Genomic DNA, 27960 nt, shown 5'->3' on the forward strand with positions numbered 1-27960 from the left:
AGACAGCGATCAGCCCTGGTTAAACAACAGTACATCCACACAGGAGAGTGACTCTGTAAGTGCTTGGACTGTGGAAAAAGTTTAACATGTAGATCAGACCTCGTTCAACATGGGAGAATCCAAACGAGAGAGACCCAACAAGTGCTTGGACTCTGGGAAAAGTTTCACACAAAGATCACACCTCATTAACCTTGAGAGAATCCACACAGCATCTAAACTTCTGTGACACGTGAGAAGAAAGGGTTAAGCAGCTTCCATGTAATTGACTCAGATCAGGCCTTGTTTCACATCAGGGAAAACTAAATCCTCAGTACCACTTCCAGGGCCGGCTGCAGGCATCAGACAAGGAAGCACGTGCCTGGGGCGGCACTTTATACTTGGGGTGGCATAAAAGCTAGAGCCAGCCCTGATCACTTCAAACTAATCTTCTTGAGGGCGGCAACAGTTCCTCAGTACCTCTCTGCATTTGATTTTGTTACAAAATCAATAAGTTCAGATGGCATGAGCCCAAAAGGGACAGATGGTTCTATGGGCAGTCCACCTTAGATATCCCATTACAGATTTCAGAAGGTCTCTTACCTTTTGATTGGCGCCTTGGGGTTCGAAGGAGAACCGTCTGCAGTAGCTGCCGCTGTCTCAGCCGGGCGTTACCATCCGAGTCACGGCCCCAATAATTGTGGAAGATGACAGAGTTTTTACTTTTAGGTTGGTTGTAACAAATCAGAGACAGTTTATTCTTAAGCAATTGCAAGAAGAGAACAACACACCCGGGCAGGGAATCTCCCTTACTCCAGGTAAGGCTCCAAAGATAAACAGTTGGGGCAAGCCTTTCTACCTTTTTTTAATCGACAATAATGATAATACCTGAACAACCTTGTCACTCGCTGAAACCAGAAAACTGGGTCTACATGAAGGTCCATCAGCGAAAGACTGCCCTGGCTCCATGCTGGAAAGGTCCTTATCAAGTCCTGCTGACTGCCAACACTGCTGTAAAGTGCCAAGAACTGACTGCCTGGACCCGTGCTTCTCACTGCAAAAAGGACAATTGGAAAAGGCCACAGGTCTTCTCACTGTAGCACAGCTAACCCAGGTACAGGCTGGAGTTAGTGAATTACTTGTTATCTCTGCACTTAGTTCAATGACCGAGAAACTTCTGATGACGACGGTGCTAAATATCACTCAGGCTGGGAAGGCATTGCGGTGAGATCTGGCTTGTTCAGAAATTCAGGATTTCCTGAATGACCAGCTCATGGCCATTCAGAGTGATCTGGAGCATCATGCTTTGCCTACAGCCCTTACAGACACTTTAGGAGTATCATCTGATCTGTGGCCATGAAGACTTTCTGGGTGGAAGTGCAGGCATTCGCAGTGCTCCTTCCAAGCATACGGACCGATTGGAGGGATGTGGGTTCCCACATACCGTATCCTGCTGGGTCCATGGGAAGAATGCATGTGGGATTAAATAATTCACCAAAACATTTGGGAAATTCAACTACCTGGTATGCCTAACCGATTTGTAGTCAGTGCTCCTAGAATAACCCCCGACATTTAAATAAAAATAGGGAATCAGTGGACACTTTGGCCTTTAGAACCCCCACAGCTTCAGCGTGTACAAAAACTGAAGCCAGGGGAAGTTGTCACTGTTCATGACAACGTTTGTTGGAAGGGTATGGGACAAAAAACGACCCTAAAGAACACTGGCTTTTCCAAGCTAATAATAGGTGCGTGTATGTTGTAAGAGAAAACTTCAGTAGGCCTCCTCTTTCTCCCAGGCCTCTATTTATCCAAGGTAAGCTAACTGCATAAGTGAGTAGGAGGGCTGGAGAAGGGGGACAAGAAAGAAACTTGCCCAAGGAGAAGGAGTGTTAGAAAAGCCAATAACCGCAAGAGTACAACCTGTGAGTAACAGGAAAAGCTTCTTTTGCTATATTCTTAATAAGGCTTGTTTTTGATAAACTTCTAAGTTACTAATAAGATTTGGAAAAGTGGGTGTGTAGCTGTTCATGGTTTTAAGCTTTAAGGTTCCTTTTTATAGGGAGAGCTACCAGCATATGCTTGAAATAAAGAAGCTTCAGGCTGATCTGATTCAAACACAACGCTTGGTTAATTTTCCACCACAATGTCAAAGCCACCACTTTGCAAGACAGACATTTTAATCTCACCACTGCTGCAGGCAATAGAGTTCTACAATCAGCCCTGAGATTCCAAATAACCCTTTAATTGAACTGCCTTAGTACCTGGCCGATTCCAAAATTTGCTTTCACTGCTACCAAAGATCCAGAACATCTCTGAATTACAAGGTGAAATTCATATACTCCAAAATATATATATCAAATTGAAAAGTGTGCCTTCCATACAGCCTATAGGGTATCTACTTTATGTACTAATTATGATGTTGTGCTATGTAACTAAGGCTGTACAACAGCCCCATCATATTATTACAATGGGAATGTTAATGCTTTTATTGCTATTGTTTAGCTTAAAATTATGTTGTCGTAAAGAACGTAATAATAATAATACCTTACATATTTATACTAACCCAGGGCCGGTGCTTCCATTAGGCGACCCTAGGCGGTTGCCTAGGGTGCCAGGATTCGGGGAGTAGCATTTTGTGCGCTCCCCACAGGGCACACGGGAGCTTCCGGTTCCACTCGTCATGCCGCCAAAGAAGGACCCTCTGCCGAAATGCCGCCGGTGACAGCGGCAATCATTGAGCTGCTCAATTGCCTCCCGCTGTTTTCCGCGGCATGTCGGCAGAAGGTCCTTCTTTGGCGGTACGACGAGTGGAACTGGAAGCTCCCGTGTGCCCTGTGGGGAGCGCACAAAATGCTGCCCCGCGAATTCTGCCTAGGGCGCCAGAAACGCTGGCGCCGCTCCTGTACTAACCATGCATTGTTGTTGCAGCCAACCAAAGCCCATGAGGCTAAACCATTTAATCTAAAATCAAAAATGCAAGGTTTAATAAAAATAAAAGTTTAAGATTGATTGTTGTGCTAGAAGCACAAAAGGGGTGTGCGTGGAAGTGTAGTAGCCATTTTGTGTTGTCAAGTGACAAAGTAAAAGACAGGCTAACCTTCTTGCTAATAGCGCAAGATTTGTAGAAGCAGGGTTTGTGCTAGGCGGCTGGGGAAATGGTCAGAAATGCTGTTTTTTGACCTTGATTTAATAATAATAAAATGTAAACTGTAGCAAAGCTTATTTAAAAAAATCAGGCAAAAATGTATACACAAACTGTAGCGATAATCGTTGTGTATTTAAAAAAAAAAGGTATAAAGGCTTGCCCCAATTGTTTATATTTGGAGCCCTACCTAAAGTAAGGGAAATTCCCTGCCCTGGTCTGTAGTTCCCCTCTTGCAATTGCTTAAGAATAAACTGTCTCCAGGATAGGTTGAAGATGGCTGATGATGCGGTGGAGAGGTTTTAGCTGGGGGCTGTAGATGATGGCCAGTGATGGTCTGTTATCTCCTTGTTGGGCCTGTCCTGTAGTAGGTGACTTCTGGGTATCCATCTTGCTCTGTCAATCTGTTTCCTCACTTCCCCAGATGGGTATTGTAGTTTCAAGAATGCTTGATAAAGCTCTTGTAGGTGTTTCTCTCTGTCTGAGGGACTGGAGCAAATGCAGTTGTGTCTTGAGGCATGGCTGTAGACAATGGATCGTGTGATGTGTCCTGGATGGAAGCTGGAGGCATGTAGGTAAGTATAGAGGTCAGTAGGGTGGTATTTGTGTGATCATCACTTATTTGCACTGTAGTGTCCAGGAAGTGGATCTCTTATGTGGACTGGTCCAAGCTGAGGCAGATGGTGGGGTGGAAATTGTTGAAATCCTGGTGGAGTTCTTCAAGGGCCTCCTTCTCATGGGTCCATATGATGAAGATGTCATCAATGTAGCACAAGTAGAGGAGGGGGCGCCTCCTTAGGAGAAAAGAGCCGAAAAACGGTTGTTCTAGGTCAGCCATAAAGATGTTGGCATACTGTGGGGCCATGTGGATACCCGTAGCAGTGTCGCTGACTTGAAGGTATAAGTTGTCCCCAGATCTGAAATGGTTGTGGGTGAGGACAAAGTGAAAAAGCTCAGTTGCCAGGTGTGCTGTGGCCTCATGAGGGATACTGTTCCTGACAGCTTGTAGCCCATCCTCATGTGGAATATTGGTGTAGAGAGCATCTCCTCTCAGCAGGCTCAAAAAAGAGGCTCTCTCTGGGAAAACCCAGCCGTAGGGTAACTCAGTTTGTTACTGAAATATGCCATAGTTCTGGAGAGTGCCCACAGACTAACTCCTCAGAGACAACAAAGGACTGACTGTCCCTGTTAGAAAACTGTTATTTGGCCATCCACCAATAGAAAGAAAGGGGTAAACAAAGAAACTTACAATTCATCTCTAGCATAGTGTGGAGCTCACCTGTGCCATGGAGGTCCTTGACCCCATGACCCACTAAAGACTTTTCCAGTATAAGGGGTCTGAGTATAAGAAGGGGTGGGGAGAAAGGGCTCTGGCCACCTCCCCTGCTCCATCTCTACTCATTGGAGAATGATCACTTGAAAGACAATAGGAGCATCATTTTGCTGGAGGAGTGGTCCTAGCTGGAAGGCTTTCCGATGAACATGGACTGCTGAAAGCTTTGGGGTGAGAGAAATCCCTTTGCTTGTAAGGGTACGGCTGGTCAGAACTGAGTCTAACCCATCTGCCCCCCGGTTACTTCCTCCACCATCAGAAAGCAGAAGTTGTTCCTGATGCATTCCTATCACTTATTGCACATTATTGCAGGTGCTTGGCTTTCAACCATGAAATCCAGTCGAAAAGGGGACCTGAGAATATCTGGTCAGATCTACTGACCGGACACCCAAAGTCGAGTTACTGCAGGTGGGGAGGCACTGGGTCATCACTCACATCAGACCCTACTCAGCTGGGGCTTCCTGCTACCTGCCCTGGGCAGCTGCAGCTCCTGGGCCTGGCTGCAGAGGCAAGTCTCTCCTGACCTAGCCAGGGAGGGGAGGAAGAGAAGTGGAGGGCGGGCAGAGCCTTGGAGGAAGAGGCAGAGTTGGGGCAGGGATGGGACCTCAGGGGGCAGAGGCGGGGCAGGGAAGGTTCCAGCACTCCTGCTTGAGTGTCCATTTTTAAATATTACCAAGTTGGCAACCTGAGTCACTAGCTGAGAAGTTGTTAAAAATTTTAGCAAACGTAGAAATAACATTTTTTCACAGCCGCAGACTTACTAGCTAGCAATAAATAAATTATGATTTTGACGTTTATAGGTGTAAGGGGATTGTTGGCCTCTTACTGCAACTTAATGAGTTGGCCATTAGTTGGCCTTCTCAATCGGTTGGCCACCAAAAGAGGAAGGGTCAATGAGAAATCAAGATCCTGAGACTGACAATGGAAAGGGGCTAATGCTTTAGGTCAGCCTGATTGACAGGGCAGGCAGGCCAATGAGTGAGTCAGCAGCTGGGGTCCTCTCCTCTCCTCTCCTCTGTGTGAGTGGAGCTGTCTCGGCCAGAGCAGAGCGGGAGGTGCCAAGGCAAGTGGAGAGTTGGGCTGGAGGCAGAGCAGCAGCAGTGCTGTGGCAGAGGGAAACTGGAGCAGTGTGGAGCTGGGAGCAGTGACCCAAGGGGACCTTGGGCAAGGAGACGACCTCAGCCAAGAGGCCTTGCAGGCTAGACTGAGGCCATGTCTACATCTAAAATTTTGCAGCGCTGGTTGTTACAGCTGTATTAGTACAGCTGTATAGGGCCAGCGCTGCAGAGTGGCCACACTTACAGCAACCAGCGCTGCAAGTGGTGTTAGATGTGGCCACACTGCAGCGCTGTTGGGCGGCTTCAAGGGGTTTCGGGGAACGCGAGAGCAAACCGGGAAAGGAGACCAGCTTCCCCGCGGTTTGCTCTCGCGTTCCGCGAACCACCGTGCAAACCGCAGGGAAGGAGACCTGCTTGTTCGGGGAACGCGAGAGCAAACCGCGGCGAAGCTGGTCTCCTTTCCCGGTTTGCTCTCGCGTTCCGCGAACCACCCTGCAAACCGCAGGGAAGGAGACCTGCTTGCTCGGGGGTTCGGGGAACGCGAGAGCAAACCGGGGAAGGAGACCCGCTTCGCCGCGGTTTGCTCTCGCGTTCCGCGAACCCCCCTGCAAACCGCAGGGAAGGAGACCTGCTTGTTCGGGGAACGCGAGAGCAAACCGCGGCGAAGCTGGTCTCCTTTCCCGGTTTGCTCTCGCGTTCCCGGAACCACCCTGCAAACCGCAGGGAAGGAGACCTGCTTGCTCGGGGCTCCGGGAACGAGAGAGCAAACCGGGAAAGGAGACCCGCTTCGCCGCGGTTTGCTCTCTCGTTCCCGGAGCCACCCAGCAAACCGCAGGGAAGGAGACCTGCTTGCTCGGGGCTCCGGGAACGAGAGAGCAAACCGGGAAAGGAGACCCGCTTCGCCGCGGTTTGCTCTCTCGTTCCCGGAGCCACCCAGCAAACCGCAGGGAAGGAGATCTGCTTGCTCTGGGCTCCGGGAACGAGAGAGCAAACCGGGAAAGGAGACCCGCTTCGCCGCGGTTTGCTCTCGCGTTCCCGGAGCCACCCAGCAAACCGCAGGGAAGGAGACCTGCTTGCTCTGGGCTCCGGGAACGAGAGAGCAAACCGGGAAAGGAGACCCGCTTCGCCGCGGGTTGCTCTCTCGTTCCCGGAGCCACCCAGCAAACCGCAGGGAAGGAGACCTGCTTGCTCTGGGCTCCGGGAACGAGAGAGCAAACCGGGAAAGGAGACCAGCTTGATTACCAGAGGCTTCCTCCTTCCACGGAGGTCAAGAAAAGCGCTGGTAAGTGTCTACATTGGATTACCAGCGCTGGATCACCAGCGCTGGATCCTCTACACCCGAGACAAAACGGGAGTACGGCCAGCGCTGCAAACAGGGAGTTGCAGCGCTGGTGGTGCCCTGCAGATGTGTACACCTTCAAAGTTGCAGCGCTGTAACTCCCTCACCAGCGCTGCAACTTTCTGATGTAGACAAGCCCTCAGTGTGGTTTGAGCTTTGGTCTCCTAAAGCCAGAGTTGTGAGTTCAGTCCTTGAGGGAGGCCAGTTGGGGATCTGGGGAAAAATCAGTACTTCGTCCTGTTAGTGAAGGCAGGGGGCTGGACTTGATGACCTTTCAATGTCCCTTCCAGTTCTAGGAGATTGGTATATCACCATTTATTTATTTATAAATAACCCTGACAGGAAGAGACTGATCTAGGAAGAAGGGTCCTGCCACCTAGAGCCTGAGGGCATGTGGCCACCACCAAAGTGTCTGATCCGCAGCATCCCTGCAGCACAGCCAGAGCCTGGGCAGAAGGCCTGGGACATGGGAGGAACAGACTGTGAACTGCCTTGGCATCCCACAGATGCAGTTTGTGGTTCTTTCCCGTCCCCTCCCCCCCCCCCACACAGTGGAGTGACATGTTTTCCTTAAATCTTTCCCACTTTTCTCCTTATTTTTTTATAACTTCTTGTTTAATAAATGGTATATGTTCTGAACTCTGTGTAATGATCAATTAACCATCCAGAGTGAAGGGAACACCCCACAATGGGGATATGTGTCGTGGGTGATCACAAGAAGATTGGGGGTTGAGCACCTTAGGAGCCCTGAGCCCAGCCTTGGGGTTATGGGGACCAGAGTGGAAGGGTGGGGGTTGAGGTCATGCAGGCCTCTGAGTAAAGGACTCAGATCATTTCGCTTGCCAATTCCACCCTGGTGCCATATAAGCCAGAAAAGGTCCCCACACTAGGAGGAACATCCCCCCGTCTTACCTGTGTGCATATTTATTGGCTTCTCCTAAAGTTAGTTAGGATTATAGGGGAAAGTGTGAGAGTGGCCACCAGGGAGAGTTGCTGGATACACTGTGAGGCCACCAAATTTGGTCGTGACGCCCCCTGGGCTAGATGCTCATGATGGGCCCTTCTGACCTTAGAGCCTGGGAGTGGAACAGGAGCCGGAGCCAGAGATGCTGCAGCGCGACCCCTGCAGCGCTAGGACCCAGGAGCGGCCGGGAGGCGGCTGTGGGGCAGCGAGCGCTGGGCTCCGGCCCGGCAGCAGGAAGTGACTCGCAGCCGCTGCGGTGACTCTGGCTCCCAGGCTCCTGGCGAGATCCCCGAGCCCCGGCGGCTGGTGCTGGGAGCCCGGAGCCCTGGCTGCAGCCGGGAGAGGGGAATCTCCAGCAGGGCCCTTCCCGCTGCTCCCCAGGAGCCTCTCCCAGGGCAGAGCCCCCAGCCCGGCCCGGCCCCTGCCCCGGGGGCCCCGCTCGGAGGGAAGGTGAGAGAGACCCGCCCCCCCCCGGCCAGTCACCCCCAGGCTGCAGGGGGCGGAGGCTAAAGAGGTGCAGGGGGTGAGGGCAGGCGGGGGGAGCGGGGTGGGGGCAGGAGGCGGGTGCTGGGGATGCGGGGGGCAGGCTGGGATGGGGGCGGGGGCGCACTGAAGGGAAGATGGGGCGATGCGGGGGGATCGGGGGGATTATGGGGCTGAGGGGAGCGAGGCTGGAGTGGGAGAAGATGTGAGTGGGGGGCACTGCGAGGGAAGGGGGGATGTGGGGATACTGGCGGGGGAAGGGGGGGAGATGCCCAGGCAGATTCTTTGCCCCATGGGACACGAAGGGGGAGGGGCGGAGAGAAGCTTTTCTTCTCCTGGAACTGGTCAGACCAGCTTTGGGAGTGATGATGGGGGGGGGAGGTAATTAACCCCTCAGGGCGCAGAGGCAGCGAGGGAAAACCCAGCGGCTCCATCCCCCGCGGGTTCCAGTGTGGTATTGTCGGACACACCCGTGCTGGTGGGGTCTGTGTGTCTTGAGTGTTGGGGTCTGCCCAGGGCCCTGGTCTGATTTCTCTGCAGGATTCAGATCTCAGCCACACCGGAGTCAGACCAGAGTCACTGCTGCCTCTGGCAGGGGAGGAGTGTAGCTGGATCAATGAGACCGGGGTGGGGGGCCTGCAGGGGGAGTCCAGGGCAACTCATTCTTCCGGACTTGCCACCAGAGGGCCCTGGCTGTTGCTAAGGGAGAGGGGTTTACACTGCAATGGGGGGAAATCCCCCAAAGTGGCCCCTTTGATTCTGCTCTTTTTCTAGTGTTTGGCTCAGAGTTGCTGTTACTGGGATGGTCTGAAGAGCCTGGGGGAATGTGGAAGTGTGAAAAGGGGATTTGCAGCAGCCAACTCGGTATTTTTAAGAGACAGAGCAGAAGACAGGCTGTGAGGGAAAATTTAGAAGGCCTTAAGCTTCAGTCGAGGTCCTGAGTTTGGTCAAGCTTGCTTACAGGCCTTGAACTGAGATCGTGCTTGTTTCTGTGTAAAAGGGGCAGAAGGAGTTGTTGCCGAGGGGGGCAACAGCGGGGTTCGTTGTCCGGTGTGCTCCGTGCCAATAAACACACCAGGGTGGAGAAGCAAACAAAGTTTATTTGAGATCTGCAAGGAGACTGGTATGTCTCAGATCAAACACACCTACACAAGCAGCTTTTCCCTTTTCATACGTTTTTTTTTCTTTCTTCCCTTCTTGCCCCCCCCCCCCCGCTTCCCCCGCCATAGCAGTTACGTAACCAATCTTGGTGGCGGTAGCTCGTTAGTAAGTTTTCCTTCTGCAAGTTATCTTGTCCTTCAGCTAGAGGCACGGAGGCCTTATCACTACTGCTTTAGACCAGTTTGGGCTGTGCTGCAACTGATAGCTTACTGTTACCCATTTGATTTTGCAGCTGCTGGCTTTCTAGGTCGAGTAAAGTTCAACATGGAGGGGCTTTGGTTCGCTTTGGCCTAGAACAGGGGGGCTTCATCAACACTCGTGGCCTTCCACCCATCCGAATTACCTAGGGTTATGCCTGGTGACACCAACAACTCTCTCCTTTGAGAAGACTCAACTAACTCTTTGGCTGAGTTTTCTTATATTTTGAGGACAAAAAGCGATTAAGCTGTAGGGAGCTCGGGTCATTAATGAAGGGGGGTTATAGCGGGATTTCCTGGGGAACGGGAGGTACAAATTCTATGTAGGAGTGCTTTACAGCAAGCAAGCAAGAGGAAAGTAACGATACACACCACCACATCAGTGAGCAGGAGATGAACAATGCTTTCCCCTAGTCCCCCCAGGTTGGGTAACCAGCCCCAGAGGGAATCAGAAATAGTGGGTTCCCTTTCCTGGGCCTTCCACTCTTCAAAAGCCTGTTTGGCTGACAGGATGTGCTTGTTAATATCCTGTGCGTTTTCTGGGACATAAGTACAGCATTCATCCCCTATAAGGGTACACACCCCACCCTGCGAAGCCACACTTCCACCCAGAAAGTGTCCAAGTATGTCTCCATAATCACAGATCAGATGGTATTCCTGATGCGTCTGTAAGGGCAGTGGGTCAAGTCTGGTACTCAAGATCACTCCCAATGGCCATCAGCTGGTCATTCAGGAAATCCTGAATTCCTAAACATACTAGAAACCACTGCAATGTCTTCCCAGCCTCAGTTATATTCAATACCATCTTTCCTTGGTGTAGTACTGTAATACATCTCTTATTTAACTATTCTCAGGTACTTTCAAAAGGCATTAACATTAATAGCATAGGAGGGGGTTACATTATTAGTCACTGGAATGGTTTCAATACAGGTAAATTTTCTAGTGCTAGAATGTTAAGGGTTAATGTCTCTTGTACCTGTAAAGAGTTACAAGCAGGGAACGGGACACCTGACCAGAAGACCAATCAGAAGACAAGATACTTTGAAATTTGGGCAGAGGGAAGCTTTTGTGTGTGTTCTTTGTCCGTTGTGGGTTCTTCTCTCGGAGGGTCTGAGAGAGACCAGACATTACTACAGGCTCTCTAAGTTTCTTTTCTAATAGTAAGTAAAAACAGGCGGTTTAGGTTTTTTGATTGTTTTACTCTATTTGCAATTGTGGATCTGGCTGGTTAACTTTTATATGTGTAGTTGCTGGGAATATTTTGATTTGTATTGGTACTGGGGGGAAAGTCTCTTTCTGGTGTCTGTAAGCTATAGGACCCTGTAATATTTACATCTTGAAGTTACAGAGATAATTCTTTACTTTTCCTTTCTTTTATTAAAGATTTCTTTTTAGAGAACCTGATTGATTTTGTTTTGTTTCCCTTGTTTTAGTCCAGGGGATTGGGATTACTCACCAGGACGAGTGGGGGGGAGACGGGAGGGGGAGAGATAGAATCTCTCTTTGTTTTCCTTGAATCTGTTTGCCTCTTTGTGGAAGGGAAGGGAGATGTTTCTCTGTATGGTGATTTAAGAGGCTGGATCAGTATCTCTCAGGATAGCCCAGGGAGGGAAATTCTGGGAGGGGGAAAGGTGGGGGAATGGTTTATTTCTCCTTGTTTTAGGAACCCAAGGGATCTGGGTTCTTGGGGTCCCCAGGGAAGGTTGGGGAGGTCAGAGTGCCCCAAAACACTATATTTTTGGGTGGTGGCAGGGCTATCAGATCTAAGCTGGTAATTAAGCTTAGAGGATTCAGGTGCTAGTATCTCATTTTCTGAACTCTAAGGTTCAGATCTGAGAAGGAATGCTATGACATGGTGGCAGAGGTGGGATAGATAAGAATCCAAAAGCCAGTAAGATTATTAATTTGCTTCTCTGCTAGCTGGTTATAAGCAGAGGGAAGGGGTTTATTTTTTTAAACTGCAGCCAGATAAATTTTTTTTCCTTGCTCCGTGCTAGCTGGGCATAGGGAGGGCTATTAAGGTTTAACAACGGTCATTTGTTAGACAAAGCAGCCTTAAGTGGTCAGCAACGCACTCCAGCCAGGACACGTTTGTAAATGAAAGAGAGTTTTCTTTTGCTTTTTAACTCTTTCTGGAGAGGCTAGTAAGTTAAAAAGGACTCTATTGCTAAGCAATCCCGGGAAGCCAACAGAGAACCAGCAGTTCAGGCAGTAAACACCAGAGGGCACCCCAACACAAGAAAACAGAAACCATGACTACCAAGGACCTGAAACAGGAACTGCCAAGACTGGAGGCAGAGGAACAAATCAGAAAGGCAGACCACAAGCGAGACATGGAAAAGAAACTACAAGAACTAGAAATAAAACAAAAAGAGATGGAGCTGAGAGAAAGAGAAGAAAAAATCAAAGAGGAAACCTACAAAAGAGAGAAAGCCGCCAAAGAGAAAGCCTTCAAAAGAGAGCAAGCAGCCATAGAGGCTGCCCACAGGAGGGAGCTGGAACTCCAGAGGGAGACCCACCGGCAGGCCCTGGAATTAGAACAGGCTAAGCAACAGAACACAGTCAATCCTAACAACACTTCGCCAGTTGTTGTTCCACATTCCAGGAAATTCCCCACCTTCAAGGCAGGTGATGACACTGAGGCCTTCTTAGAAAATTTTGAAAGAGCCTGCCTTGGGTACAGCATCTCTGAAGACCAGTACATGGTAGAATTGAGGCCACTGCTCAGTGGACCCTTAGCAGAGGTGGCGGCTGAAATGCCTAAGGAGAAAATGAACGATTATAAATTTTTTCAAACCAAGGCCAGATACAGAATGGGGATAACACCTGAACATGCCCGTCGGTGGTTCAGAAACCAAAAATAGAAACCAGATGTGTCATTCACCCGACACGCCTACCACGTTGCAAAGATTTATTAAGCCTGAATATCAGGAACAAAGGTTAACAATATGGACGAGCTGCATCTCCTGATCCAAATGGAGCAGTTCTTAGATGGTATTCTTGAGGAAATAGAGAGGTACATCCTAGATGGGAAACCCAAAACGGTAATCGAGGCAGGGGAGATTGGAGCCAAATGGATGGAAGTGGCAGAAAAGGAAAAAGCTACTGTCAAGGGGAACGAATACCCCAGAGGGCACACCGACAATAAACCCTACAACCGAGGGCACCCAAAGACCCCACCTACAACCCAAGGAAAGCCACAGACGCCCTATTCTTCCACCTCACCAGTCTCCAGTAACCCACCTCGACCCAGTGACCAGTCAGCTGGAAGATGCTTTACGTGTAATGAACTGGGATATATAAAGGCCAACTGCCCAAAGAACGCCAACCGAGTGCAGTTCATTACACCACCATCACACCAAAGATCCGCAGGCCCAGATGCCTCTCAAATACCCTTGGAGCGAAGGGAAATTTTGAGAGTGGGCGGAAAGAAGGTTACCGTGTGGAGACACGGGGGCACAAGTGTCAGCTATCCACCAATCCTTCGTCGACCCCAAATTCATCAACCCAAAGGCCCAAGTGACAATTTACCCCTTCATGTCACAAGCTGTAGACTTGCCTACAGCTGAACTACCTGTCCAGTACAAAGGCTGGTCAGGAATGTGGACTTTTGCAGTCTATGACAATTATTCCATCCCCATGCTACTGGGGGAAGACTTGGCCAACCAGGTGAAGCGGGCCAAGAGAGTGGGAATGGTTACCCGCAGCCAAACCAGGCAAGCTTCCAGACCCATTCCTTTTCCTGAGCCGTCCACAGGGGCCCCATCTGTGTTACCAGAGACCCAGACAAAGGTAGTGGACCCGGATCCCATGCCAACAACAGAAACAGCCACAGTGCTTCCAGTCCCAGACCAGGAACTGGAAAAGCAGCCAGCACCAGAACCGTTGCCAGCACTGATGACAGTGTTTGCAAATACATCTTCAACCCCAACGCCAGAGGGCGCCAGCGAGCCTGAATTGGCAGAAGCAGCAGACAACCACACCCAAAAGGCTCAGCCAGAGGCTAAATTACCCCCTGGTGCACCAGCGGAAAGCGGTTCACCAGCAACGGAAACAACCTCATCACCTACATCGCTTCCAGAGGGACCAAGCCCAAGTCCACAGTCTAAGGAAGAACTGGTGTCTCCAGCTTCAAGGGAATAGTTCCAGACTGAGCAGGAAGCAGATGACAGCCTTCAGAAAGCTTGGGCGGCGGCACGGAGCACCCCACCGCCTCTCAGCTCTTCTAATTGATCCCGGTTTGTTGTAGAACAAGGACTTTTATACAAGGAGACTCTTTCTGGTGGACACCAGGAAGACTGGAATCTGCAAAAACAGTTAGTAGTTCCAGCCAAGTACCAGGAAAAGCTCTTAAGCTTAGCCCATGATCATCTTAGTGGCCATGCTGGGGTGAACAGAACCAAAGACCGGTTGGGGAAGTCCTTCCACTGGGAGGGGATGGGCAAGGACGTTGCCAAGTATGTCCGGTCTTGTGAGGTGTGCCAAAGAGTGGGAAAGCCCCAAGACCAGGTCAAGGCCCCTCTCCAGCCACTCCCCATAATTGAGGTCCCATTTCAGCGAGTAGCTGTGGATATTCTGGGTCCTTTCCCAAAAAAGACACCCAGAGGAAAGCAGTACGTACTGACTTTCGTGGACTTTGCTACCCGGTGGCCGGAAGCAGTAGCTTTAAGCAACACCAGGGCTAAAGCTGCGTGCCTGGCCCTAACAGACATTTTTGCCCGGGTAGGTTAGCCCTCTGACATCCTTACAGATTCAGGATCTAATTTCCTGGCAGGGACCATGAAAGAACCGTGGGACACTCATGGGGTGAACCACTTGGTTGCCACCCTGTACCACCATCAAACCAATGGCCTGGTGAAAAGGTTTAATGGAACTTTTGGGGACCATGATACGTAAATTCATCAATGAACACTCCAATGACTGGGACTTAGTGTTGCAACAGTTGCTTTTTGCCTACAGGGCTGTACCACATCCCAGTTTAGGGTTTTCACCGTTTGAACTTGTGTATGGTCACGAGGTTAAGGGGCCATTACACTTGGTGAAGCAGCAGTGGGAGGGGTTTACGCCTTCTCCAGGGACTAACATTCTGGACTTTGTAAGCAACCTACAAAACACCCTCCGACACTCTTTAGCCCTTGCTAAAGAAAACCTAAAGGATGCTCAGAAAGAGCAAAAGGCCTGGTATGACAGACATACCAGAGAGCGTTCCTTCAAGGTAGGAGACCAGGTTATGGTCTTGAAGGCGCAACAGGCCCATAAGATGGAAGCATCATGGGAAGGGCCATTCACGGTCCAAAAGTGCCTGGGAGCTGTTAACTACCTCATAGCATTTCCCAATTCCTCCCTAAAGCCCAGAGTGTACCATGTTAATTCTCTCAAGCCCTTTTATTCCAGAGACTTACAGGTTTGTCAGTTTACAGTCCAGGGAGGAGATGACGCTGAGTGGCCTGACGGTGTCTACTACGAAGGGAAAAAAGACGGTGGCGTGGAAGAGGTGAACCTCTCAACCACCCTGAAACGTCTGCAGCGGCAACAAATCAAGGAGCTGTGCACTAGCTTCACCCCATTGTTCTCAGCCACCCCAGGATGGACTGAATGGGCATACCACTCCATTGACACAGGTAAAGCTCACTCAGAACCCCACCCTACCAGGTGTCTCCTCACGCCCAAGCTGCTATAGAACGGGAGATCCAGAACATGCTACAGATGGGTATAATCCGCTCATCTACCAGTGCATGGGCATCTCCAGTGGTTCTGGTACCCAAACCAGATGGGGAAATACACTTTTGCGTGGACTACCGTAAGCTAAATGCGGTAACTCTTCCAGACAACTATCCAGTGCCACGCACCGATGAGCTATTGGAGAAGTTGGGACGTGCCCAGTTCATATCTACAATAGACTTAACCAAGGGGTACTGGCAAGTACCGCTAGACGAACCTGCCAAGGAAAGGTCAGCATTCATCATCCATGCGGGGGTGTATAAATTTAATGTACTTCCTTTCGGGCTGCAAAATGCACCCACCACCTTCCAGAGGCTGGTAGATGGTCTACTATCAGGACTGGGCGAATATGCAGTTGCCTACCTCGATGATGTGGCCATTTTTTCTGACTCCTGGCCCGAACACCTAAAACACCTGGAAAAGGTCTTTGAGCGAATCAGGCAGGCAGGACTAACGGTTAAGGGCAAAAAGTGTCAAATAGGCCAAAACAGAGTGACTTACCTGGGACACCAGCTGGGTCAGGAACCATAAACCCCCTACAGGCCAAGGTGGATGCTATCCAAAAGTGGCCTTTCCCAAAGTCAAAGAAACAGGTCCAATCCTTCTTAGGCTTGGCCGGGTACTACAGGCGATTTGTACCACACTACAGCCAAATTGCTGCCCCACTGACCGACCTGACCAAAAAGACCCAACCAAATACAGTTAAGTGGACTGATGAGTGTCAAAAGGCCTTTACCCAGCTTAAGGTGACACTCATGTCTGACCCTGTGCTCAGGGCCCCGGACTTTGACAAACCATTCCTAGTAACCACCGATGCATCTGAGCGTGGTATAGGAGCAGTTCTCATGCACGAAGGACCGGATCACAACTTCCACCCTGTCGTGTTTCTCAGCAAGAAACTGTCTGAGAGGGAAAGCCACTGGTCAGTCAGTGAAAAGGAATGCTACGCCATTGTGTACGCCCTGGAAAAGCTACGCCCTGGAAAAGCTACGCCCATACGTTTGGGGACGGCGGTTCCAGCTACAGACCGACCATGCTGCGCTAAAGTGGCTTCATACTGCCAAGGGGAACAACAAAAAACTGCTTCGATGGAGTTTAGCTCTCCAAGATTTTGATTTGAAATTCAACACATTTCAGGAGCTTCTAACAAAGTAGCTAATGCACTCTCTCGTGAAAGTTTCCCAGAATCCAGTAGTTACAGTGTTCTTAAAATATAGAAGTCTGTTAGTTATATACTTAGTAGTATATGTAAAGGTGCATGTGTTGTATTAATCTGTTTATTTTAGAGTTCTAGGAAGAAATCGCCGCCAGCGAGGTTCCCCACTGTCTGCGATTGGGGGGCGTGTCATAAATAGATTGTTAAGGGTTAATGTCTCTTGTACCTGTAACGGGTTACAAGCAGGGAACGGAACACCTGACCAGAAGACCAATCAGAAGACAAGATACTTTGAAATTTGGGCAGAGGGAAGCTTTTGTGTGTGTTCTTTGTCCGTTGTGGGTTCTTCTCTCGGAGGGTCTGAGAGAGACCAGACATTACTACAGGCTCTCTAAGTTTCTTTTCTAATAGTAAGTAAAAACAGGCGGTTTAGGTTTTTTGATTGTTTTACTCTATTTGCAATTGTGGATCTGGTTGGTTAACTTTTATATGTGTAGTTGCTTGGAATATTTTGATTTGTATTGGTACTGGGGGGAAAGTCTCTTTCTGGTGTCTGTAAGCTATAGGACCCTGTAATATTTTCATCTTGAAGTTACAGAGATAATTCTTTACTTTTCCTTTCTTTTATTAAAAGATTTCTTTTTAGAGAACCTGATTGATTTTGTTTTGTTTCCCTTGTTTTAGTCCAGGGGATTGGGATTACTCACCAGGACGGGTGGGGGGGAGACGGGAGGGAGAGAGATAGAATCTCTCTTTGTTTTCCTTGAATCTGTTTGCCTCTTTGTGGAAGGGAAGGGAGATGCTTCACTGTATGGTGATTTAAGAGGCTGGATCAGTATCTCTCAGGATAGCCCTGGGAGGGAGAAAGGTGGGGGAATGGTTTATTTCTCCTTGTTTTAAGAACCCAAGGGAGTTAACTTATCACTCTCCCTTAAATCACTTGCTTGTCTCCCTCCCAACAGCCACTTTTATCAACTCAAATCACCATTCCAAGTAAGTCCTGGGTATTTGAAATCCCCATGCTTACACTTACTGACTCCTTCCTTCCACTACACCCTCAAAGTTTTCCAACCTGTTTTCCAATCTCTCTGTCTGTTGCCTGCCCGCCTGGGCCCAATCCTGCTTTTCTCGCTGAACCGTCCCTTCCATGGGCAGCAACTTGTTCCACTACCAGTTTAGCTAGGAGGGTGGGCTTCTCAACTAGCCCCCACCTTTCCTGGTCTCTTCCCTTAAACATTCTTACTCACAACACTACCCAAGTCCTCCCTCGTGAGGCTTGTCACCTGGACAAAAACACATGGCCCATTGGGTAAAGGCCATTTACTTAGAGAATTACACAGAGAGCAGAGGGAATTACAGTCTAAGCCAGGTTTTCCCACTTTTATACACTGATTGGTACAGGGGATGGGACAGAAGGATCTCAATTCGACCTCAGAGCTTCATCGCACGCATGGCTTCCACCCTGAGGAATTACAAACGAGAGGCTCAGTTCCGCCCACACAGCTAACGCCCACATGTATACAGAGCAGAAAAACAGTAACCGGTTAAACAGAACAAAACCAGAACCAGATAACTAGAGAAGAGGCCCGCCTCTAACCAGAGCCACATAGTATTTCCTTATCCTATTAGGGCTCACCTTATCAGAGCACGAACCCCAGGGGCTGCGGAGAAGTGAGGAAGACGGGTTAAGCAACCCAGTGGCATGACACACCCCAAAAGCATATTTTAAGTCCGTATAAATATTAACACTTTTCCCTTGCATACCATCTGGATGCTCTCTAAATCTCTTTGCAATATCCTTTGCACATTGTGACATGAAAACCATTTTAACCATCTCCTTTCCATGATCAGTTTCAGGATTCAAATTCCCATGCTTTCTAATTTCACAAATCAGCCGTTTTTCCACTGCCTTAGGATTGTCTCATAAGTGAGGCATAGTGCACTGCCAGTTAAACAAATCTGCATGTTCCCCAGCAACCAGTCTAAACAGATAAGTTCTCAACAGGGCTTGTAATATCAGCGGTGTCCCAGAAACATTGTCTCTCATGGGGTTAAATAACCTAGTGGGGGTCCACAAGGGCGAGGACGAGGGCTGCTGTAATATTGGGAGTGTTTGAAGTTTGCGAAAGGCTGGCTGGAGGCTGCACAGAGGGAGTGAGGCTGCCTGATTCCTCTGAAGATGAGGGAACATCACTCTGAGCTGCCCCTTGATTCTCCTCTGTCCCCGAACTGTCCCTAACCTGCTTTTGAATCCTTGCACTCCACCAGACAGGGGGAAGAACAGGAACAAAATTGTCCTCCTCCTGGTGCAGCTCTGGGGCATATGGTGGGGGATTTTTACAAGAGCTCTCCATACAGAGAGCTTCAGAAGCTACCCGTTGGCAGACAAAACAGGAGTAATTGAAGGATCGTGTTATAATTAAGTGATCCTTCCGGTGGCCACCTTTCCTAGTCCCCTAGTTGATATTGAGGCCAGTCTGCTGTACAGAACTTTTTCAGTTTATTCTTCGTCATCGGATCCGAGCCAAACACCTTCTAGTTCGCTAGAATGCATGCTAAGGGTGTACGCTGTACCTGCCGCCCCATACCATGCTCTTGACCCATTATATGCTAATACACCAGTAGCTAATGGGAATTACAACGACTGGGCGTCCCTAGCCTTGGGCAAAAGTCCAGACCACTGGACTGTTCCTACCTTATCCAAGGGACTGGTTCCTCACCGTCGCCCACAACTGCTTCTCCACTACTCGAGCGCATTGCACCGTTGTGCCCTCCGGGGTCAATCGAACTGCGTTTCTGCCGAGGCCCCCGGTGAAGTCACCGGTGCACGCTGGGCGTCAGTCGTCGGCGCAATTCGTCGACCATCAGGAGGGATCCAGGCAAGGCTAATTTTCAGCCTCGAGCCCCATGTTGGGCGCCAAGAACTGTTGCCGGCACAGAGTGCCCGAGGGGGGCAACAGCGGGGTTCATTGCCCGGTGTGCTCCACGCCATAAACACACCAGGGTGGAGAAGCAGACAAAGTTTATTTGAGATCTCAAAGCGGTGCAAGGAGAATGGTATGTCTCAGATCAAGCACACCTACACAAGCAGCTTTTCCCTTTTCAAAAGTTTTTTTTCCCCTTCTTTCCCCTCCCCCCCCCCCTTCCTCCCCCTATAGCAGTTACGTAAGCAATCTTGGCGGCAGTAGCTCGTTTGTAAGTTTTCCTTCTGCAAGTTATCTCATCCTTCAGCTAGAGGCACGGAGGCCTTATCACTACTGCTTTACACTGGTTTGGGCTGTGCTGCAACTGTTACATATTTGATTTTGCAGCTGCTGGCTTTCTAGGTCGAGTAAAGTTCAACACGGAGGACCTTTGGTTCGCTTTGGCTTAGAACAGGAGGGCTTCATCGACACTCGTGGCCTTCCACCCACCTGAGTTACCTAGGGTTATGTCTAGTGACACCAACAGAGTCAGAATAGAAAAAAATCCCCTTCCCAGGCTCGACCCAGGTCCACCAGAGCTGCTGGGGAGAGGAACCCCTCCCTCAGCCTGCCACATGACCAGCCGCGGCTGGGGAGAGGTGCCTCTCACCTGGCCCCAAGCTGCTGCGGTGAGAGAGGGCTCCAGAGTGTCCTCTCCTCACCGCAGTCTGTACCCCAAACCCCTTGTAAGGGAAAAAACAGTGACATCCAAACCGTATAGGTTCAAGCCTCATGTTGAGCTGCTATGGTCAGCTCGCTGAAATAGGGGCACAGAGGAGGCAGTGGAACGTACCCAACAGTCCCCTAGCCAAAAACAATTGTGTCATATCCTTTACAGTCGCCGTTTAATCGGAAAAGGACAGACAGTAAATACCAGAAGAGGCCTAACATGGAAAGAATTTGTTTGCTCTAATTCATATTGATTTTGCAACATTTCTAGTAAGGAAATAACAAGGAAATGTATGCAGCTTTGTGTAACGAGTTTGTGCTTTTAAGCTTTATAAGCCTGTCTGTAACCGGTGTCGGGGAGGCCGTTTCCAGGAGCGGTCTGCTCCTGTGCGCTGCCTATCAATCGAAGGCCTCAGGCTGTTCTGATCCAAACACAACACATGGTCATTTTTCCATGACAAGGCTAAGCCTAACCCTAACATCGCGAGATTTGTAGAAGTGGGGATTGTGCGAGGCAGATGGGAAAACGAGATGGAAAGCTGTTTTCTAACCTTGCTTTCAGATAAGAATGGGAAGGACAATGTATAAACAAGATTGAGATGTATCCGTCGATATATGTGAGGAGAACCTATAAATATGTGCTTTAAACTGTTGTACTTTGGAGACCTTCCTAAGAGAGGGAAGCCCCCCTCTCCGTAGGCTCCCCCTGCAATTGCTTGAAATAAACTGCCTCTGACTTGCTGCTTACAAACACAAGAGTGAAGACTCTGTTTCTTCCATGGGAATCTATGGGTGACATGGACTGAAGCCCCTTCTGTAGCCTCCCCCATTGCTCCTCTCGCCCTGACAGGTTGAGGAATCACGTCTCTGTTTCACTCCAGATGGTCCCATCTTCCAGGAGACAGGGAAGGGAAATGGCTGTGATGGAGCCAGCTCAGGTAGGGGATTTTCAGGGAGCTACTGGACGGGGTTAGGGAGAGGCAGGGAGGAGACAAGGTGTGAGAAACCTGCTGATTTTCTGAGTAGGCCCATTTGTGGCAGGGGAGGCGAGAGGGGACATTCCCCCATTTCTCAAACAGGATACAACCCTGTAGGCAGCCCTGGGAACATTTTCCAGATTCCCAGTGCTGGAGCATGAAGCCACTGGCCGGAGGCTGCTATGAAATACGAAGGGAAGCTGTTGGGATTCCTGTCCCTGTTCCCGACTCAGAGCTCTGTGTCATGTATCAGCCTGTGGCTGGCAGGTGTGTGGGAAATAAGAAATCCCGGCCCCGCTCCGTCTTATGGCGGGGACAGGGAGCTATCACCTTCTTCCCACCCTGAACCCTCCTGGCTGCTCTGAGCTGGGTGGGGATGTGATTCTGCTAGTCTGACCCTCCCAGATTTTCACAGTTTTTTCCCTTTCCCATGACTAGTGGGATTGTATCTGGGGCAGCAGGTGCTGAGTGAGGGACTCCTGTTGTTTCAGATGCCGGTGACCTTCGAGGAGGTGGCTCTGTATTTCACTCAGAGGCAGGGGGCTCTACTGGACCCCACTCAGAGAGCCCTCTACAGGGATGTCATGCAGGAGAACTACGAGATGGTGACCTCGCTGGGTAAGGGCTTCCCGTTCATTCAGTTATTAGAAGCCGTGGGACCTACGTATCTGAATGTGTTCGGGTTCTTCCGTGGTCAGTTATATTAGAGGTGAATGGGTTCCATAATACACAGCTGCCGTGTGAGAGAGACTTGCAACTCCGTGCCCTTTCCAGTGGGACATGGGTGTCAAAACCGAATGGACAGGCAAACCATCCCCCTGCTCCACCTTTCCAAGGGGCATAAATCCAGCATTGTCCTGTCTGTGTTGTTTCTTGGCTGCACACACAATCCCTGTTCACCTCCATCCTTGGGACTAGCTCCAGCCATGGGGAGGGCTCTGGGCTCTGCGGGTTTAGAAAGAGGCAGAGGTTTAAGTGCACAGATGTGTATGAGTCAGCAAGGCCTCCAGAGCGCACAGATCCTGGGAACGCCTAGTGAAGGTGTGGTAATAATTAAACTCACCTCCCCAGACAACTTCCTCTGCGCAGGGGGGCTCAGTGACCATGTTCCCGTCCTCTTGGATTCCACGTTCCTCCAGCAGAGCACAGGGAAAGGTTCCACTCATAGAATGTCCTTAGTGACAAATACTCCAGCAGTCCTCCATGCACTCTGATCTGGTCTGATTCCACCTTCTGCACAGGATTTCCCATTCCGAAACCTGAGCTGATTGTCCAGCTGGAACGAGGAGAAGAGCCATGGGTGCCCGATCTCCAGGCCTGCGAGGAAAGAAGGCTTCCGAGATGCCCCCATACAGGTGAGGACTGACACAGAAACCATCTGGGAAATGATGGAAAAAGCTGAGAATCCCAAAATATGGTGTGCATATGCACCCTCAGTTCTTCCTCATTTCAGCCAGGACAGGGCTGTAGTCAGCAATTATTGCTCACGACTTTCCACCCATCTTCTTAGCTGCTAGAGTTTCGTTCCCATTTCTCTTTCCCTCTGAGTGTTTGGGTGGGATGTGGAGGCCAAATCCAATTACTCCGTCTCTCTGTTGGGTTTTCTCTCGATGCTATTCCTCTTTCTCCCCAGCACAATGACTCCTGTCTGGATTGTGTCTCTCCCAGCAGGTGCTGAGCGAGGGAGTGAGAATGAGGAGGGGAATCATCATCAGGAAGTTCCTGGAGAAGTGCAACCACAGGGGACCTTTGTGGGAGGAGCTGAAGGGAAATGTTTCAGTTCAAAGTCAGCACAAAAGTCACTTAAGAAAAGCCACACAGGAGAGAGACCCCACAAGTGCTTAGACTGTGGGAAAAGTTTCATACGTCAGTCAGCCCTTGTTAGACATAAAGTAGTCCACACAGGAGAGAGACCCCACAAGTGCTTGGACTGTGGGAAAAGTTTCATACGAAGGTCAGAATTTGTTTATCATCAGGCAATCCACACAGGAGAGAGAACCCACAAGTGTTTGGACTGTGGGAAAAGTTTCGTAAGAAGGTCACAGCTTGTTCAACATCAGGCAGTCCACACAGGAGAGAGACCCCATAAGTGCTTGGACTGTGCAAGAAGTTTCATGCAAAGGTCACACCTTGTTAAACATCAGGCAATCCACACAGGAGAGAGACCCCACAAGTGCTTGGACTGTGGGAAAAGTTTCTTACAAAAGTCACACCTTGTTCAACATCAGGCAATCCACACAGGAGAGAGACACCATAAGTGCTTAGACTGTGGGAAAAGTTTCATACGTCAGTCAGTCCTTGTTAGACATAAAGTAGTCCACACGGGAGAGAGATCCCACAAGTGCTTGGACTGTGGGAAAAGCTTCATACGAAGGTCAGAATTTGTTTATCATCAGGTAATCCACACAAGAGAGAGACCCCACAAGTGCGTGGACTGTGGAAAAAGTTTCATAAGAAGGTCACAGCTTGTTCAACATACGGCAATCCACACAGGAGAGAGACCCCACAAGTACTTGGACTGTGGGGAGAGTTTCATACGACGCTTAGACCTTGTTTGTCATCAGTCAGTCCACACAAGAGAGAGACCCTACAAGTGCGTGGACTGTGAGAAAAGTTTCAAAAGAAGGTCACACCTTGATCAACATAAGGCAATCCACACAGGAGAGAGACCCCACAAGTGCTTGGACTGTGGAAAAAGTTTCATACGAAGGACACACCTTGTTCAACATCAAGCAGTCCACACTGGTGAGAGACCCCATAAGTGCTTAGACTGTGGGAAAACTTTCATACGGCAGTCAGCCCTTGTTAGACATAAAGTAGTCCACACAGGAGAGAGACCCCACAAGTGCTTGGACTGTGGGAAAAGTTACATAAGAAGGTCACACCTTGTTACACATCAGGCAGTCCACACAGGAGAGAGACCCCACAAGTGCTTGGACTGTGGGAAAAGCTTCATACAAAGGTCAGAATTTGTTTATCATCAGGCAACCCACACAGGAGAGAGACCCCACAAGTGCTTGGACTGTGGGAAAAGTTACATAAGACGGTCACACCTTGTTCAACATAAGGCAATCCACACAGGAGAGAGACCCCATAAGTGCTTGAACTGTGGAAAAAGTTACATAAGAAGGTCACAGCTTGTTCAACATCAGGCAATCCACACAGGAGAGAAACCCCCACAGGTGCTTGCTCTGTAGGTAAACATTCAGACAGAAATCAGCCATGGTTAAACAACAGAAAATCCACACAGGAGAGTGACTCTGTAAGTGCTTGGACTGTGGAAAAAGTTTCACATGTAGATCAGACCTCATTCAACATGGGAGAATCCACACAAGAGAGAGACCCCACAAGTGCTTGGACTCTGGGAAAAGTTTCGCACAAAGATCACACCTCATTAAACATGAGAGAGTCCACACAGGATCTAAATTTCTGTGACACGTGACAAGAAAGGGTTAAGCAGCTTCCATGTAATTGACTCAGATCAGGCCTTGTTTCACATCAGGGAAAACTAAATCCTCAGTACCACTTCCAGGGCCGGCTGCAGGCACCAGACAAGGAAGCACGTGCCTGGGGCGGCACTTTATGCTTGGGGTGTCAAAAAAGCTAGAGCCGGCCCTGATCACTTCAAACTAATCTTCTTGAGGGCAGCAACAGTTCCTCAGTACCTCTCTGCATTTGATTTTGTTACAAAATCAATAAGTTCAGATGGCATGAGCCCAAGAGGGACAGATGGTTCCACGGGCAGTCCTCCTTTGACACCCCATTAGAGATTTCAGAAGGTCTCTTACCTCTTGATTGGCGCCTTGAGGTTCGAAGGAGAACCGTCTGCAGTAGCTGCCGCTGTCTCAGCCGGGCATTACCATCCGAGTCACGGCACCAATAATTGTGGAAGAAGACAGAGTTTTTACTTTTAGGTTGGTTGTAACAGATCAGAGACAGTTTATTCTTAAGCAATTGCAAGAAGAGAACTATACACCCGGGCAGGGAATCTCCCTTACTCCAGGTAAGGCTCCAACAATAAACAGTTGGGGCAAGCCTTTCTACCTTTTTTTAATCCACAATAATGATTATAGCTGAAAAACTTTGCCACTCGCTGAAACCAGAAAACTGGGTCTACATGAAGGTCCATCAGCGAAAGACTGCCCTGGCTCCATGCTGGAAAGGCCCTTATCAAGTCCTTCTGACTACCAACACTTCTGTAACGTGCCAAGAACTGACTGCCTGGACCCGTGCTTCTCACTGCAAAAAGGACAATTGGAAAAGGCCACAGGTCTTCTTACTGGAGCACAGCTAACCCAAGTACAGGCTGGAGTTGGTGAATTACTTGTTATCGCTTCCCTTAGTTCAATGACCGAGAAACTTCTGATGATGACAGTGCTAAATATCACTCGGGCTGGGAAGACATTGCAGTGATATCTGGCTTGTTCAGAAATTCAGGACTTCCTGAATGACCAGCTCATGGCCATTCAGAGTGATCTGGAGCATCAGGCTTTGCCTACAGCCCTTACAGACACTTTAGGAGTGTCATCTGATCTGTGGCCGTAAAGACTTTCTGGGTGGAAGTGCAGGCATTCGCAGTGCTCCTTCCAAGCATACGGACCGATTGGAGGGATGTGGATTCCCACATACCGTATCCTGCTGGGTCCATGGGAAGAATGCATGTGGGATTAAATAATTCATCAAATCATTTGGGAAATTAAACTACCTGGTATGCCTAACCGATTTGTAGTCAGCGCTCCTGGAAGAACCCCCGACATTTAAATAAAAATAGGGAATCAGTGGACACTTTGGCCTTTAGAACCCCCACAGCTTCAGCGTGTACAACAGCTGAAGCCAGGGGAAGTTGTCACTGTTCATGACAACGTTTGTTGGAAGGGTATGGGACAAAAAACGACCCTACAGAACACCGGCCTTTCCAAGCTAATAATAGCTGCGTGTATGTTGTAAGAGAAAACTTCAGTAGGCCTCCTCTTTCTCCCAGGCTTCTATTTATACAAGGTAAGCTAACTGCATAAGTGAGTAGGAGGGTTGGAGAAGGGGGACAAGAAAGAAACTTGCCAAAGGAGAACGAATGTTAGAAAAGCCAGTAACTGCAAGAGTACAACCTGTGAATAACAGGAAAAGCTTCTTTTGCTATATTCTTAATGAGGCTTGTTTTTGATAAACTTCTAAGTTACTAATAAGATTTGGAAAATGGGTGTGTAACTGTAGTTTTAAGCTTTACGGTTCCTTGTTATCGGGAGAGCTACCAGCATATGCTTGAAATAAAGAAGCTTCAGGCTGATCTGATTCAAACACAACGCGTGGTTAATTTTCCACCACAATGTCAAAGCCACCACTTTGCAAGACAGACATTTTAATCCCACCACTGCTGCAGGCAATAGAGTTCTACGATCAGTCCTGAGATTCCAAATAATCCTTTAATTGAACTGCCTTAGGACCTGACCGATTCCAAAATTTGCTTCACTGCTACCAAAGGTCCAGAAAATCTCTGAATTACAAGGTCAAATTCATATACTCCAAAATATATATATCAAACTAAAAAGTGTGCCTTTCATACAGTCTATAGGGTATCTACTTTATGTACTAATTATGATGTTGTGCTATGTAACTAAGGCTGTACAACAGCCCCATCATATTATTACAATGGGAATGTTAATGCTTTCATTGCTATTGTTTAGCATAAAATTATGTTGTAAAGAACGTAATAATAATAATACATTACATGTTCATACTAACCGAGAGCCGGTGCTTCCATTAGGCGACCCTAGGCGGTCGCCTAGGGCGCCAGGATTTGAGGAGTGGCATTTTGTGCGCTCCCCACAGAGCACACGGGAACTTCCGGTTCCACTCTCGTTCGGCCGCCAAAGAAGGATCTTCTGCCGACATGCCGCGGAAAACAGCGGGAGGCAATTGAGCAGCTCAATGATTGCCGCAGTCGCCGGGGGCATTTCGGCAGAGGATCCTTCTTCGGCGGCGCGATGGGAGTGGAACCGGAAGCTCCTGTGCGCCTTGTGGAGAGCGCACAAAATGCTGACCCGTGAATTCTGCCTAGGGCGCCAGAAACCCTGGCGCCGCTCCTGTACTAACCATGCATTGTTGTTGCAGCCAACCAAAGCCCATGAGGCTAAACCATTTAATCTAAAATCAAAAATTCAAAGTTCAATAAAAATAAAAGTTTAAAATTGATTGTTGTGCTAGAGGCACAAAGGGGGTGTGCGTGGAAGTGTAGTAGCCATTTTGTGTTGTCAAGTGACAAAGTAAAAGACAGGCTAACCTTCTTGCTAACAGCGCAAGATTTGTAGAAGCAGGGTTTGTGCTAGGCGGCTGGGAAAATGGGCAGAAATGCTGTTTTTTTTACCTTGATTTATTAATAATAAAATGTAAACTGCAGCAAAGCTTATTTTAAAAAATCAGGCAAAAATGTATACACAAACTGCAGCGAGAATCGTTGTCTATTTTAAAAAAAAAAAGGTATAAAGGCTTGCCCCAATTGTTTATATTTGGAGCCCTACCTAAAAAGTAAGGGAGATTCCCTGCCCAGGTGTGTAGTTCCCCTCTTGCAATTGCTTAAGAATAAACTGTCTCCAGGATAGGTTGTAGATGGTTGATGATGCGGTGGAGAGGTTTTAGCTGGGGGCTGTAGATGATGGCCAGTGATGCTCTGTTATTTTCCTTGTTGGGCCTGTCCTGTAGTAGGTGACTTCTGGGTATCCATCTTGCTCTGTCAATCTGTTTCCTCACTTCCCAGGTGGGTATTGTAGTTTTAAAAATGCTTGATAAAGCTCTTGTAAGTGTTTGTCTCTGTCTGAGGGACTGGA

The 27960-nt window shown here is 49.0% G+C and overlaps 1 protein-coding gene and 1 long non-coding RNA gene across 2 annotated transcripts in view; one reads left to right on the plus strand and one right to left on the minus strand.

Moving 5' to 3' along the window:
• On the minus strand, window positions 1-27479 carry LOC127033380 (uncharacterized). The gene is made up of 3 exons (XR_007769065.1): window positions 25845-27479; window positions 182-1496; window positions 1-99 (listed from the first exon to the last, which is right to left on the minus strand). It is a non-coding gene; the product is annotated as an uncharacterized LOC127033380 (long non-coding RNA).
• Window positions 1-27960, plus strand: part of LOC127033267 (zinc finger protein 850-like) — a 165220-nt gene that overhangs the window by 68610 nt on the left and 68650 nt on the right. The window contains exons 12-13 of the mRNA XM_050921115.1: window positions 23262-23597; window positions 24018-24101. Coding sequence (XP_050777072.1) covers window positions 23262-23597; window positions 24018-24101 — 420 coding nt within the window. The remainder of the gene's footprint in view (window positions 1-23261; window positions 23598-24017; window positions 24102-27960) is intronic.

This window comes from Gopherus flavomarginatus, chromosome 12, assembly GCF_025201925.1.
Source record: "Gopherus flavomarginatus isolate rGopFla2 chromosome 12, rGopFla2.mat.asm, whole genome shotgun sequence".
Classification (NCBI taxonomy): Eukaryota; Metazoa; Chordata; order Testudines; family Testudinidae; genus Gopherus; species Gopherus flavomarginatus.